The sequence below is a fragment of the Nerophis ophidion genome, linkage group LG04, assembly GCF_033978795.1.
Source record: "Nerophis ophidion isolate RoL-2023_Sa linkage group LG04, RoL_Noph_v1.0, whole genome shotgun sequence".
Lineage (NCBI taxonomy): Eukaryota > Metazoa > Chordata > Actinopteri > Syngnathiformes > Syngnathidae > Nerophis > Nerophis ophidion.
Window position 1 is genome coordinate 12,595,966 of NC_084614.1, and position 17,139 is coordinate 12,613,104.

Genomic DNA, 17,139 nt, shown 5'->3' on the forward strand with positions numbered 1-17,139 from the left:
AATTTAAATCAATGTTCAAGTATTGTTTTTTTAATGTAAAGAATAATAAATACATTTTAATTTAATTCTTCATATTAGCTTCTGTTTTTTCGACAAAGAATATTTGTGAAATATTTCTTCAAACTTATTATGATTAAAATAAAAATATATATATACTCTGGCAAATCTAGAAAATCTGTAGAATCACATTTAAATCTTACTCCAAAGTCTTTTTAATTTATTTAAAATATTTTGTTCTGGAAAATCTAGAAGAAATAATGATTTGTCTTTGTTAGAAATATAGTTTGGTCCAATTTGTTATATATTCTAACAAAGTGCAGATTGGATTTTAACCTATTTAAAACATGTCATCAAAATTCTAAAATTAATCTTAGTCAGGAAAAATGACTAATGATGTTCCATAAATTATTTTTTTAATTTTTTTCAAAAAGATTGGAATTAGCTAGTTTTTCTCCTTTTTTTCCGTTTAATTTCGAATTTTAAAGAGTCGAAATTGAAGATAAATTATGTTTCAAAATGTGATTTTCGTTTTTTCGTGTTTTCTCCTCTTTTAAACCGTTCAGTTAAGTGTTTTTTCATCATTTATTCTCTACAAAAAACCTGTAAAAGGAAAAAAAGTACGACGGACTGACAGACAGAAATACCCATTTTTTTAATATATATATAGTTTTTTTTATTAACGGTAAATTGAGCAAATTGGCTATTTCTGGCAATTTATTTAAGTGTGTATCAAACTGGTAGCCCTTGGCATTAATCAGTACCCAAGAAGTAGCTCTTGCTTTCAAAAAGGTTGGTGACCCCTGATGTAACATAAAAATGTCGAAGAAGTGGAGCGGATGAACTGTATGAACAAGAAAGAAAAAAAAAAATCATAATTGCGTATTCTTCACACATCCAGTAACAAACGTGTCCGCATCATTTCACTTCTTGCGTCGTGAGCTAGCCTTAATGAATTATCGTGTCGCCCAAAAACAATTAAGTTAAATTAAAGTACCAATGATTCACACAAACACACACACACACACACACACACACACACACACACACACACACACACACACACACACACACCACTCTGCTTCAACATAAAGACAGCATAATTCCATTCCAGTCGGTTAATAGTAAAAAAAAGTGTTGTGTTTTTCCGTACCAGCCATTATTGTCTGATTCATTTCACTTGGTCAAACTTTTTTACAACATAATACAAACCCCGTTTCCATATGAGTTGGGGAAATTGTGTTAGATGTAAATATAAACAGAATACAATGAATTGCAAATCATTTTCAACCCATATTCAATTGAATATGCTACAAAGACGAGATATTTGATGTTTAAACTCATAAACTTTATTTTTTTTTGCAAATAATAATTAACTTAGAATTTCATGGCTGCAACACGTGCCAAAGTAGTTGGGAAAGGGCATGTTCACCACTGTGTTACATCACCTTTTCTTTGAACAACACTCAATAAACGTTTGAGAAATGAGGAAACTAATTGTTGAAGCTTTGAAAGTGGAATTCTTTCCCATTCTTGTTTTATGTAGAGCTTCAGTCGTTCAACAGTCCGGGGTCTCCGCTGTCGTATTTTACGCTTCATAATGCGCCACACATTTTCCAGGTCTGGACTGCAGGCGGGCCAGTTAAGTACCCGCACTCTTTTTTTACGAAGCCACGCTGTTGTAACACGTGCTGAATGTGGCTTGGCAATGTCTTGTTGAAATAAGCAGGGGCGTCCATGAAAAACACGGCGCTTAGATGGCAGCATATGTTGTTCCAAAAACTGTATGCACCTTTCAGCATTAATGGTACCTTCACAGATGTGTAAGTTAACCATACCTTGGGCACTAATGCACCCCCATACGATCACAGATGCTGGCTTTTGAACTTTGCGTCGATAACAGTCTGGATGGTTTGCTTCCCCTTTGGTCCGGAAGACACAATGTCGAATATTTCCAAAAACAATTTGAAATGTGTACTAGTCAGACCACAGAACATTTTTTCCACTTTGCATCAGTCCCTCTTAGATGATCTTGGGCCCAGAGAAGCCGGCGGCCTTTCTGGATGTTGTTGATAAATGGCTTTCGCTTTGCATAGTTGAACTTTAACTTGAACTTACAGATGTAGCGACCAAATGTATTTAGTGACAGTCGTTTTCTGAAGTGTTCCTGAGCCCATGTGGTGATATCCTTTAGAGATTGATGTCGGTTTTTGATACAGTGCGGTCTGAGGGATCGAAGGTCACGGTCATTCAATGTTGGTTTCCAGCCATGCCGCTTACGTGGAGTGATTTCTCCAGATTCTCTGAACTTTTTGATGATATTATGGACCGTAGATGTTGAAATCCCTAAATTTCTTGCAATTGCACTTTGAGAAACGTTGTTCTTAAACCTTTTGACTATTTGCTCGTGCAGTTGTGGACAAAGGGGTGTACCTCGCCTCATCCTTTCTTGTGAAAGACTGAGCATTCTTTGGGAGGCTGTTTTTATACCCAATCATGGCACCCACCTGTTCCCAATTAGCCTGCCTGTTGGCATGTAGCTCACATAGCTACATGCCACATGTAGCTCACAAAGCTATGTTAATATTGCTAAATAAGCATGTTAAAATGTAATATTAGCATGTAGCCCACATGGCTATGTTAATTTTGTCAATTAGCCAGCACACCTGTGGGATGTTCCAAATAAGTGTTTGATGAGCATTCCTCAACTTTATCAGTATTTATTGGCACCTTTCCCAACTTCTTTGTCACGTGTTGCTGGCATCAAATTCTAAAGTTAATTATTTGCCAAACAAAAAACATGTTTATCAGTTTGAACATCAAATATGTTGTCTTTGTAGCATATTCAACTGAATATGGGTTGAAAAGGATTTGCAAATCATTGTATTCCGTTTATATTTACATCTAACACAATTTCCCAACTTATATGGAAACAGGGTTTGTACAAATACAAAAGGATCCTGCTGATATCATAACATCGATATATCGTATCGATCTGTGTCACCTATACCATCGAGCTCCTTTTGTTTACATTATGTAATAGCATTTACTGCCCAATGTTTTTTTCCTGCAAAAAGAAGCGAATTTGACCGTGATTTGCATAAAGTGGTGTTGTTAAGGTCAGGCGTGACGCAAACGTCGCCGCGGGCTAACAACGTCGTCCTCTCCCCCAGATTTGGATGACCCCGCCTCCAGCAGCAGGAGAGACAGCGGCGTGAGGACAGCTCGCCGTCGCCCCCGAACCACCGCCATGCCGCCGCCCGCCGACATCGTCAAGGTGGCCATCGAGTGGCCGGGCGCCTTCCCCAAACTGATGGAGATTGACCAGGTGGGCCCGTTTCCGTGGTAACAACTGCTCGCAGGGCCCAAACATGACAACAACAACAAAAGCCTTGTTTGATGGAATGAAATGTAGTTGTGAAGAAAAGGCGTATTGAATATTTCAAAAGGATGGGAACAATTGTTAGATAAATGTCATAAAATGCGCTTACATCTGCACAAAAAAAACATGCTCGCCTTTCACTTATCTTTCCTCTGAGATTACCCAACCTGCTTTTCTCTCTCATAAGCAAATTCCGACGTCTTATCGTTAATGTGACGCGGTAAAAAGCATTTGGAAAGAACTGTAAAAAAATTTATAAACTGTAACGCTCTTTATTATATAATGTTTCAAGATTAAAAATGTATTAATGTATCCTTTTTTCAATATTAAAAGCCTCATTATAAATAAATTACTGGTAAATATTATCGGTCATAAAATATCATTGCAGAAATATATTGAATTTAGAGGATTTTTTCCCCTCATTCCTGTGAGAACCCTGCGTGTGACTGAAGCATTAATTCATCCAGGTTAATTTATTACAAGATTAAAAATATATCAATGTATCCTTTTTTCAATATATCAAAAGCCTCATTATAAAAAATTACTGGTAAATATTATTAGGCATGAAATATTATTTCAAAAATATATTGAATTTAAAGGTGTGTTTTGCCTCATTCCTGTGAGAACCCTGCGTATGACTGAAGCATTAATTTATCCAGGTTAATTTATTTCAAGATTAAAAATATATCAATGTATCCTTTTTTCAATATATCAAAAGCCTCATTATAAAAAATTACTGGTACATATTATTAGGCATGAAATATTATTTCAAAAATATACGGAATTTAAAGGTGTGTTTTGCCTCATTCCTGTGAGAACCCTGCGTATGACTGAAGCATTAATTTATCCCGGTTAATTTGTTTCAAGATTAAAAATATATTAATATATCCTTTTTTCAATATATCAATAGCCTTATTAGAAATAATTACTGGTAAAAATGATTAGACATTAAATATTATTTCAAAAATATATTGAATTTAAAGGTGTGTTTTGCCTCATTCTTGTGAGAACCCTGCGTATGACTGAAGCATTAATTCATCCAGGTTAATTTATTTCAAGATTGAAATTATATTAAAGTATAATTTTTTCAATATATTAAAAGCCTCATTATAAATAAATTACTGGTAAATTTTAAGTCATAAAATATTATTGCATAAATATTTTGAATTTAGAGGATTTTTTTGCCTCATACTTGTGAGAACCCTGTACGTGACTGAAGCATTAAATACTGGGGTTGGTTAATTTATTTCAAGATTAAAATATATAAATGTATCATTTTTTCAAAATATAAAAAGCCTCATTATAAATAATTACTGGTAAATATTATTAGGAATGAAATATTATTTCAAAAATATATTGAATTTAAAGGTGTGTTTTGCCTCATACCTGTGAGAACCCTGCATGTGACTGAAGCATTAATTTAGTCAGGTTAATTTATTTCTAAATTAAAAATATATTAATGTATCCTTTTTTCCATATATTAAAAGCCTCATTATGAATAAAAAAACGGGTAAATATTATCATAACATATTATTGCAGAAACATATTGAATTGTAATTTTTTGGGTATTTACATATTTTTTTATTAATTATAATAATAATCATTGTTGTCCTAAAAAGATTATTTAGGGAAGCAAATATGTGTGTTTTTTGGGGGGGGGTTAACATTTGTGATTCACGGCTACACTAATGCGTGTGAGATGTCTCCATGGCAACGCGATCGGCCTCGCCGGATGAACCTCTGCGGATGTTTGGCGTCTTCCTGCCTCGGAGGCGCCGGGATGCGGCAGCGCGCTCTTCCTCCTCCTCCTCATCATTGCCGTCATCACACAGCTGGCCCTGCCTCATCCTCGTCAACACACCTCATAACCTACACACACACACACACATATATATATATATATGGATATATATATATATATATATATATAAATTTATTTATTTTTTTATATTTTTTTTTTGTTTAAATTTTTGGCAAAAGGGGCACATTTCAATTTCTTACACTTACAAAACCATGATTTTTAGGTTAAATTATTCAAAATTAGCTAAAATTTTAACATGCTAATGTTAGCATGCTAACATAGGAAGAGTTTGGCATAGTTCTTAAAAGGGGACAAGTATCAAAAACCATGAATTTTAGGTTAAATTGTACAAAATTTGCTTAAATGCTAACATGCTAACATTAGCATGCTAACAGGAAGAGTTGACATAGTTTTTTAAAAAGGGATAAGTATCAAAAACCATGATTTTTAGGTTCACTTATGCAAAATTGGCTAGCATAAAATGTTAACATGTTAATGTTAGCGCGCTAACATAGAAAGCGTTGGCATACTTCTAAGATGGGGGCAAGTATCAAAAGCCATGATTTTTTTTTGGTCCAAACAAACAAAATTAGCTAAAATCCTAGCATAGAACCTTAGCCTGTAAACATTAGCATGACAAAAAGTTAGCATATCATCAAAAAACATGATTTTTAAGTTCAATTATTCAAAACTAGCTAAAATGCTAGGATAAAATGTTAACATGCTAACGTTAGAATGCTAACATAGGAAGCAGTGGCATATTTCCAAGATGGGGACAAATATTTATTTCTTTTAAAAAAAAAATATTTTGGCCAAAGGGGGCGCATTTCAATTTCTTACACACACTTGTTATTTCATATGTTGACCAGAGGGGGCACACCTCAAATTTGTATACACTTGTTATTTCATATGTTGACCAGGGGGAGCACACTTCAAATTTTTGCACACACTTGTTATTTCATATGTTGACCAGAGGGGGGAGCACTTCTTGGTTTTATACACACTTGTTATTTTATATGTTGACCAGAGGGGGAGCACTTTTAAAAGTCAATTTGAAGAACCCCTCCTATTTGGGAGCACCAATGAGTGTTAGTTAGGTTTTCACCTTCCATGTTTCCACAAGACCAAGGTCACCCTACTTTGTTCTTAATAAGGGTTTTGCGGTGGCACAAAGAACGTGTCCAAGTTTTAGTCTTCTGATATTGGCTTTGGACGTCCTAACCCTCTGACCTTTCATGTCCCGCAGAAAAAACCTCTTTCCGCCATCATCAAAGAAGTGTGTGAGGGGTAAGTCCAACGCGAGGCCCAGGGGCCACTTCAATTCACGTGGTCCGTCACAAAATGTTATGTGGTGCGCCACGTCTTTTAAAGTGGCCCGTCCTGTCATTTTATGTAATGTGTTACAATATTTAATGTGTTCTGCCTGTCACATCATTTTATACATTGCGCCACATTTACTGTGGCCTGTCACATCATTTTAAACAGTGCGCCACATTTAATTTGGCCTGCCATGTAATTTGTGGTGCACGTGTTATTTAAAGTGGCCCGTTATGTAGTTTTATGTAGTTTGCCACATTATTTAAAACAACCTGTCACATAATTTTATACAGTGCGCTACATTTAACGTCGTTTGTCATGTAAGTTTGTGTAGTGCGCCACATTATTTAATGTGGCATGTCACGTAACTTCATGTAGTATGCTGCATCATTTAAGGTGGCCTGTCATATAATTTTGTGTAGTGCGCCACATTTTATTGTGGCCTGTCACAATTTTATGTAATGCGCCACATCATTTTATACAGTGCGCCACATTTAACTTGGCCTGTCATGTAATTTTATGTACAGTAGTGCGCCAGATCACTAAAATTGGCCTCATCCAATATTATGTGGTGTGGTACGATATTTAAATGGCCTGACACATCATTTTATACAATGCGCCACATTTAATGTGGCCCGTCATGTAATTAACTGGTGCACGTGTTATTTAATCTGGCCCGTCATGTAATTTTATGTAGTGCGCCACATTATTTGACGTGGCATGTCATATCATTTCATGTAGTGTGCCGCATCATTTAAGGTGGTCTGTCACAATTTTATGTCATGTGCATCATTAAAATGGCCTGTCACATCATTTTATACAGTGCGTCACATTTAATGTGGCCTGTCATGTAATTTTATGTGGTGCACTGTGTCATTTAAAGTGACCCATCATGTAATTTTATGTAGTGCGCCACATTATTTTAATTGGCTTGTCGCAGAATTCTATACAGTGTGCCACATTTAAAGTGGCCTGTCATGTAATTTATGTGGTGCACGTGTTATTTAATCTGGCCCGTCATGTAATTTTATGTAGTGCGCCACATTATTTGACGTGGCATGTCACATCATTTCATGTAGTGTGCCGCATCATTTAAGGTGGTCCGTCACAATTTCATGTAATGCGCCGCATCATTAAAATGGCCTGTCACATCATTTTAAACAGTGCGCCACATTTAATTTGGCCTGTCGTGTAATTTTATGTGGTGCACTGTGTCATTTAAAGTGACCCATCATGTAATTTTATGTAGTGCGCCACGTTATTTTAATTGGCTTGTCGCATAATTCTATACAGTGCGCCACATTTAAGGTGGTCTGTCATGTAATTTATGCGGTGCACGTGTTATTTAAAACTGGCCCGTCATGTAATTTTATGTAGTGCGCCACATTATTTGACATGGCATGTCACATCATTTCATGTAGTGTGCCGCATCATTTAATGTGGTCCGTCACAATTTTATGTAATGTGCCGCATCATTAAGATGGCCTGTCACATCATTTTATACAGTGCGTCACATTTAATTTGGCCTGTCATGTAATTTTATGTGGTGCACTGTCATTTAAAGTGACCCATCATGTAATTTTATGTAGTGCGCCACATTATTTTAATTGGCTTGTCGCATGTTTTTATACAGTGCGCCACATTTAACGTGGCCTGTCATGTAATTTATGTGGTGTACGTGTTATTTAATCTGGCCCGTCATGTAATTTTATGCAGTGCGCCACATTATTTGACGTGGCATGTCACATCATTTCATGTAGTGTGCCGCATCATTTAAGGTGGTCCGTCACAATTTCATGTAATGCGCCGCATCATTAAAATGGCCTGTCACATCATTTTAAACAGTGCGCCACATTTAATTTGGCCTGTCGTGTAATTTTATGTGGTGCACTGTGTCATTTAAAGTGGCCCATCATGTCATTTTATGTAGTGCGCCACGTTATTTTAATTGGCTTGTCGCATAATTCTATACAGTGCGCCACATTTAAGGTGGCCTGTCATGTAATTTCTGCGGTGCACGTGTTATTTAATCTGGCCCGTCATGTAATTTTATGTAGTGCGCCACATTATTTGAGGTGGCATGTCACATCATTTCATGTAGTGTGCCGCATCATTTAAGGTGGTCCGTCACAATTTCATGTAATGCGCCGCATCATTAAAATGGCCTGTCACATCATTTCAAACAGTGCGCCACATTTAATTGGGCCTGTCGTGTAATTTTATGTGGTGTACTGTGTCATTTAAAGTGGCCCATCATGTCATTTTATGTAGTGCGCCACATTATTTTATTTGGCTTGTCGCATAATTCTATACAGTGCGCCACATTTAAGGTGGCCTGTCATGTAATTTATGCGGTGCACGTGTTATTTAAACTGGCCCGTCATGTAATTTTATGTAGTGCGCCACATTATTTGAGGTGGCATGTCACATCATTTCATGTAGTGTGCCGCGTCATTTAAGGTGGTCCGTCACAATTTCATGTAATGCGCCGCATCATTAAAATGGCCTGTCACATCATTTCAAACAGTGCGCCACATTTAATTGGGCCTGTCGTGTAATTTTATGTGGTGCACTGTGTCATTTAAAGTGGCCCATCATGTCATTTTATGTAGTGCGCCACATTATTTTATTTGGCTTGTCGCATAATTCTATACAGTGCGCCACATTTAAGGTGGCCTGTCATGTAATTTATGCGGTGCACGTGTTATTTAATCTGGCCCGTCATGTAATTTTATGTAGTGCGCCACATTATTTGACATGGCATGTCACATCATTTCATGTAGTGTGCCGCATCATAGGGACGGCGTGGCGCAGTGGGGAGAGTGGCCGTGCGCAACCCGAGCGTCCCTGGTTCAATTCCCACCTAGTACGAACCTCGTCACGTCCGTTGTGTCCTGAGCAAGACACTTCACCCTTGCTCCTGATGGGTGCTGGTTGGCGCCTTGCATGGCAGCTCCCTCCATCAGTGTGTGAATGTGTGTGTGAATGGGTAAATGTGGAAGTAGTGTCAAAGCGCTTTGAGTACCTTGAAGGTAGAAACGCGCTATACAAGTACAACCCATTTATCATTTATTTATTTATTTAAGGTGGTCTGTCACAATTTTATGTAATGCGCCGCATTATTAAAATGGCCTGTCACATCATTTTATACAGTGCGTCACATTTAATTTGGCCTGTCACGTAATTTTATGTGGTGCACTGTGTCATTTAAAGTGACCCATCATGTAATTTTATATAGTGCGCCACATTATTTTAATTGGCTTGTCGCATATTTTTATACAGTGCGCTACATTCAAAGTGGCCCGTCATGTAATTCTATGTAGTGTGCCACATTAGTTAATGTGGCATGTCACATAATTTTATGTAGTATGCCGCATCATTTCAGGTGGTCTGTCATATAATTTTATGTACTGCGCAACATTTAAAGTGGCCTGTCCTGAAATTTGTGGTGCACGTGTTATTTAAATTGGCCCGTCATGTAATTCTACATTTTTTTGTTTTGTTTGTTTCTTTGTCATGAAAAAGGGAGGTTTTTTGGTTTGGTGCTCTAATTGTAAGTGTATCTTGTGTTTTTTATGTTGTTTTAATAAAAAAATTAATAAAAAAAAAATAGTTTTTTAATTAAAATAAATATAAAAATTAATAAAATTATTCTGCGGCCCGGTACCAATGGAGTGGTTGGGGACCACTGCTGTAGATGACTAAAATAAAATAAAGTGCTTGCTTATTGGTGGATACTCAGATGTTGATTTGAAATGAAATGAGTGGAAGGATGCGGACACCTTTTGCTGACATGTTTTAATGTCACCTGTTTTGGGAAAAAGACCATTTAGAACAGGGGTCGGCAACCCAAAATGTTGAAAGAGCCATATTGGACCAAAAATACAAAAACAAATATGTCTGCAGCCGCAACAAAATAAAAGCCATATTACATACAGATAGTGTGTCATGAGATATAAATTGAATTAAGAGGACTTAAAGGAAACTAAATGAGCTCAAATTTAGCTACAAATGAGGCATAATGATGCAATATGTACATACAGCTAGCCTAAATAGCATGTTAGCATCGATTAGCTTGCAGTGACCAAATATGTCTGATTATCACTCCACACAAGTCAATAACATCAACACAACTCACCTTTGTGCATTCATGCACAGCGTTAAAAGTTTGGTGGACAAAATGAGACGTGGCATAAAACACGTCTTAGAAAGTCGGAGAAAGTTATACATGTAATCCAGGGGTCATCAACGCGGTGCCCGCGGGCACCAGGTCGCCCGTAAGGACCATATGAGTCGCCCGCTGGCCTGTTCTAAAAATAGCTCAAATAGCAACACTTACCAGTGAGCTGCCTCTATTTTTTAAATTGTATTTATTTACTCGCTTTGCTCGACATTCTGAATTCTAAGAGATATTAGCAACTCAAACATAACTATGTGAGTTACATGCTGATATCAAATTTTAACATAATGTCCGATTAGCAACTCAAACATAATGTGAGCTACATGCTAATATCACATTTTAATCATGCTATGTTAGCAACCTAAACATAATGTGAGCTACTTGCTAACATCACATTATAACATCATGCTCGGGTATCAACTCAAACATAACAATGTGAGCTACATGCTAATATAACATTTTAACATCATGCTAGGTTAGCAAGATTATCATAGCTATGTGAGCTACATGCTAACATCACATTTCAACATCATGCTCAGTTAGCAACTCAAACATAACTATGTGAGCTACATGCTAAAATCACATTTTAACATCATGCTAGGTTAGCATGATTAGCCTAGCTATATGAGCTACATGATAACATCACATTTCATTATCATGCTCGGTTAGCAACTCTTTTCAAATAGAATTTGAAAATCCCCAAAAATATTTTAAAGACTTAGTCTTCACTTCTTTAAATACATTTTTTTTTTTTTTTTACTTTGCTTCTTATAATTTTCAGAAAGTCAATTTTAGAGAAAAAATACAACCTTAAAAAGGATTTTTAAACACATATACCTTTTACCTTTTAAATTCCTTCCTCTTCTTTCCTGACAATTTACATCAATGTTCAAGTAAATTAATTTTTTTATTGTAAAAAATTATAAATACATTTGAATTTAATTCTTCGTTTCAGCTTGTTTTTTTCGATAAAGAATGTTTGTAAAATATTTCTTCAAAGTTATTATGATTGAAATTCAAAAAAATCATTCTGGCAAATCTAGAAAAACTGTAGAAACAAATTTAAATCTTATTTCAAAGTCTTTTGAATTTCTTTTAAAAATTTTATTCTGGAAAATCTAGAAGAAATAATGATTTGTCTTTGTTAGAAATATAGCTTGGTCCAATTTGTTATATATTCTAACAAAGTGCAGATTGGATTTTAACCTATTTAAAACATGTCATCAAAATTCTAAAAAAAAATCTTAATCAGGAAAAATGACTAATGATGTTCCATAAATTCTTTTTAAAAACAATTTCAAAAGGATTTGAATTAGCTAGTTGTTCTCTTCTTTTTTTCGGTTGAATTTTGAATTTTAAAGAGTCGAAATTGAAGATAAACTATGTTTCAAAATTTAATTTTCTTTTTTTTCATGTTTTCTCCTCTTTTAAATCCTTAAAATAAGTGTTTTTTTCATCATTTATTCTCTACAAAAAACCTTCTGTAAAAGGAAAAAAAATGTACAACGGAATGACAGACAGAAATACCCATTTTTTTAATATATATAGATTTATTTATAAAAGGTAAATTGAGCAAATTGGCTATTTCTGGCAATTTATTTAAGTGTGTATCAAACTGGTAGCCCTCCGCATTAATCAGTACCCAAGAAGTAGCTCTTGCTTTCAAAAAGGTTGGTGACCCCTGATGTAAACAAACTACGGTGAGTTCAAGGACTGCAGAAATTAATAGGACAAAACGGCGCTCACCAAATACTGGAATCCGTGAAGCATGTTTAATACAAACAGTGTGCTTTATGACAATTAGGGAGGTTTGTGTCATGTTTGTCCTCCTACAGAAACCAAATTAAAACAAAAAATATGTTTTTTCCCCTCATCATTTTTGAAGAAGCTCCAGAGAGCCACTAGGGCGGCGCTAAAGAGCCACGGGTTGCCGACCCATAATCTAGAAGAGTAAAAACCCGCTAAATATACCAACTTCTTCCTGTTATGAAAGTGTCCACCAATCAACACGAGGCACCGTGTAGCCCCGCCCCCTCAGGTGCCGCCAGTAGTGATGTCATCTCTTATTTGTGCTGCAGGTGGTCTTTAGGGAACCACGAGAACTTTGCCCTGCAGATTGCAGACAACACCAACTTCTACATCACGGAAAAGGTTTGCCTCGAGCTCCAAACCCCGGACTCGGTTGTACCCTGACCCTGTTTGTGGCCCCGCAGAACCGCGGCGAGGTGAAGAACGGCTCCATCCTGCGCCTGACCACCTCTCCCGTGAGTGGCTCCTCCCCGCCCCGGCGCCACTTCCTGTTCACCCTCTCCTCTCTGGCCCCTCCCTCCAGTACCTGACGGCGGTGCAGCTCCACGAGCGCGTCCAGTCCTCCAGCATGGACGCCAAGCTGGAGGCCCTGAAGGACCTGGCCAGCGCCTCGCGGGACATCACCTTCGCCATCGAGTTCATCAACCTGGACGGCGTCTCCCTGCTCACGCAGATGGTGGAGAGCGGCACCGAGTAAGTGCTATCCACGCTTTGCAAGTTCCCAAATTGTAGCGCCACACCCACGACGACGGGACATCAAGGAGTGGGGCAGGAGGACGTGACGTTATCAATATTAGCATAGCTAAGTGAGCTACATGCTAATATCAAATTTTAACATCATGCTATGCTAGCAAAATTAGCACAGCTATGTGAGCTACAGGCTAACATCATGCTATGTTAGCAAAATTAGCATAGCTATGTGAGCTACATGCTAATATCACATTTTAACATCATGCTATGTTAGCAAAATTAGCATAGCTATGTGAGTTACATGCTAACATCACATTTTACCATCATGCTCGGTTAGCAACTCAGACATAATGTGAGCTACATGCTAACATCACATTTTCACATTATGCTCGGTTAGCAACTCAAACATAGCAATGTGAGCTACATGCTAACATCACATTTTAACATCATGCTGTGTTAGCAAAATTAGCACAGCTACGTGAGCTACAGGCTAACATCACATTTTAACATCATGCTATGTTAGCAAAATTAGCATAGTTATGTGAGCTACATGCTAATATCACATTTTAACATCATGCTATGGTAGCAACTCAAACATAGCTATGTGAGCTACATGCTAATATCACATTTTACCATTATGCTCGGTTAGCAACTCAGACATAATGTGAGCTACATGCTAACATCACATTTTCACATTATGCTCGGTTAGCAACTCAAACATTATGTGAGCTAAATGCTAACACCACATTTTAACATCATGCTAGGTTAGCAACTCAAACATAGCAATGTGAGCTACATGCTAACATCACATTTTAACATCATGCTGTGTTAGCAAAATTAGCACAGCTACGTGAGCTACAGGCTAACATCACATTTTAACATCATGCTATGTTAGCAAAATTAGCATAGTTATGTGAGCTACATGCTAATATCACATTTTAACATCATGCTATGGTAGCAACTCAAACATAGCTATGTGAGCTACATGCTAATATCACATTTTAACATCATGCTATGCTAGCAAAATTAGCATAGCTATGTGAGCTACATGCTAACATCACATTTTAACATCCTTAGGTTAGCAACTCAAACATAGCAATGTGAGCTGCATGCTAACATCACATTTTAACATTGTGCTCGGTTAGCAACTCAAACATAGCTATGTGAGCTGCATGCTAACATCACATTTTAACATTGTGCTCGGTTAGCAACTCAAACATAGCTATGTGAGCTACATGCTAACATCACATTTTAACATCATGCTCAGTTAGCAACTCAAACCTAATGTGAGCTACATGCTAATATCACATTCTAACATCACATTTTAACATCATGCTATGTTGGCAAAATTAGCATAGCTATGTGAGCTTCGGGCTAACATCACATTTCAGCATCATGCTATGTTAGCAACTCAAACATAATTTGAGCTACATGCTAACATCACATTTTAACATCATGCTCGGGTAGCAACTCATAACAATGTGAGCTACATGCTAATATCACATTTTAACATCATGCTATAATAGCAAAATTAGCATAGCTATGTGAGCTACATGCTCGGGTAGCAACTCAAACATAATGTGAGCTACATTCTAACATCACATTTTAACATCATGCAATGGTAGCACAATTAGCATAGCTATGTGAGTTACATGCTAACATCACATTTTAACATTATGCTCTGTTAGCAACTCAAACATAATGTGAGCTACATGCTAACATCACATTTTAACATTATGCTCGGTTAGCAACTCAAACATAACATGCTAATATCACATTTCAACATCATGCTTGGTTAGCAACTCAAACATAATGTGAGCTACATGCTAATATTAGCAACTCAAACATAGCGATGTGAGTTACATGCTAATATCACATTTTAACGTAATGTCCGATTAGCAACTCAAACATAATGTGAGCTAGATGCTAATATCACATTTTAATAATGCTATGTTAGCAACTTAAACATAACGTGAGCTACTTGCTAACATCACATTATAACATCATGCTCGGGTATCAACTCAAACATAACAATGTTAGCTACATGCTAATATCACATTTTAACATCATGCTATATTAGCAAAATTAACATAACTATGTGAGCTAGATGCTCGGGTAGCAACTCAAACATAACAATGTGAGCTACATGCTAACATAACATTTTAACATCATGCTCGGTTAGCAACTCAAGCATAATGTGAGCTACATTCTAATACCGCATTTTCACATCATGTTCGGTACATAACAATGTGAGTCACATGCTAACATCACATTTTAGCATCATGCTATGTTTGCGAAATTAGCATAGCTATGTGAGCTACAGGCTGATATCACATTTCAACATCATGCTCAGTTAGCAACTCAAACATAATGTGAGCTACATGCTAACATCACATTTTAACATCATGCTCGGTTAGCAACTCAAGCATAATGTGAGCTACATTCTAATACCGCATTTTCACATCATGTTTGGTACATAACAATGTGAGCCACATGCTAACATCACATTTTAGCATCATGCTATGTTGCGAAATTAGCATAGCTATGTGAGCTACAGGCTGATATCACATTTCAACATCATGCTCAGTTAGCAACTCAAACATAATGTGAGCTACATGCTAACATCACATTTTAACATCATGCTCGGTTAGCAACTCATGCATAATGTGAGCTACATTCTAATACCGCATTTTCACATCATGTTCGGTACATAACAATGTGAGCCACATGCTAACATCACATTTTAGCATCATGCTATGTTTGCGAAATTAGCATAGCTATGTGAGCTACAGGCTGATATCACATTTCAACATCATGCTCAGTTAGCAACTCAAACATAATGTGAGCTACATGCTAGTATCACATTTTAACATCATGCTCGGTTAGCAACTCAAGCATAATGTGAGCTACATTCTAATACCGCATTTTCACATCATGTTCTGTACATAACAATGTGAGCCACATGCTAACATCACATTTTAGCATCATGCTATGTTTGCGAAATTAGCATAGCTATGTGAGCTACAGGCTGATATCACATTTCAACATCATGCTCAGTTAGCAACTCAAACATAATGTGAGCTACATGCTAACATCACATTTTAACATCATGCTCGGTTAGCAACTCAAGCATAATGTGAGCTACATTCTAATACCGCATTTTCACATCATGTTTGGTACATAACAATGTGAGCCACATGCTAACATCACATTTTAGCATCATGCTATGTTGCGAAATTAGCATAGCTATGTGAGCTACAGGCTGATATCACATTTCAACATCATGCTCAGTTAGCAACTCAAACATAATGTGAGCTACATGCTAACATCACATTTTAACATCATGCTCGGTTAGCAACTCAAGCATAATGTGAGCTACATTCTAATACCGCATTTTCACATCATGTTCGGTACATAACAATGTGAGCCACATGCTAACATCACATTTTAGCATCATGCTATGTTTGCGAAATTAGCATAGCTATGTGAGCTACAGGCTGATATCACATTTCAACATCATGCTCAGTTAGCAACTCAAACATAATGTGAGCTACATGCTAGTATCACATTTTAACATCATGCTCGGTTAGCAACTCAAACATAATGTGAGCTACATGCTAGTATCACATTTTAACATCATGCTCGGTTAGCAACTCAAACATAATGTGAGCTACATGCTAATATCACATTTTAACATCTGTTTTAGTTCAGTCAACTTGCAGCATTTCACCCTTGCTGTCGTTTGTGTGTTCTTTGTCATTTGCAACATTTTTCTTTTGCGTTTTGTGTGCAGCGTTTTGAACCTGCAACCTTTCCCCTTGGCTTTTGTTTTATGGCACTTTGCGTGGTTTAATAGCGGCACACGCACTTCCTGCCCACACAGGAAGTAAAGGTGCTTTGTTTTGAATGTAGTCCATGCTTTGACAAAGACACATTTTCATGTTAATGAGGAAAACTGGCAAG

At 36.9% G+C, this 17,139-nt stretch overlaps 1 protein-coding gene across 3 annotated transcripts in view; it reads left to right on the top strand.

The window, feature by feature from the left end:
• The window catches only part of elmo1 (engulfment and cell motility 1 (ced-12 homolog, C. elegans)), a 214,730-nt gene that overhangs the window by 73,589 nt on the left and 124,002 nt on the right, over nucleotides 1–17,139 (top strand). For all 3 annotated transcript variants that reach the window (XM_061897072.1, XM_061897073.1, XM_061897074.1), the window contains 5 exons: nucleotides 3,171–3,325; nucleotides 6,427–6,467; nucleotides 12,756–12,828; nucleotides 12,891–12,941; nucleotides 13,010–13,179. In XM_061897072.1, coding sequence (XP_061753056.1) covers nucleotides 3,171–3,325; nucleotides 6,427–6,467; nucleotides 12,756–12,828; nucleotides 12,891–12,941; nucleotides 13,010–13,179 — 490 coding nt within the window. The remainder of the gene's footprint in view (nucleotides 1–3,170; nucleotides 3,326–6,426; nucleotides 6,468–12,755; nucleotides 12,829–12,890; nucleotides 12,942–13,009; nucleotides 13,180–17,139) is intronic.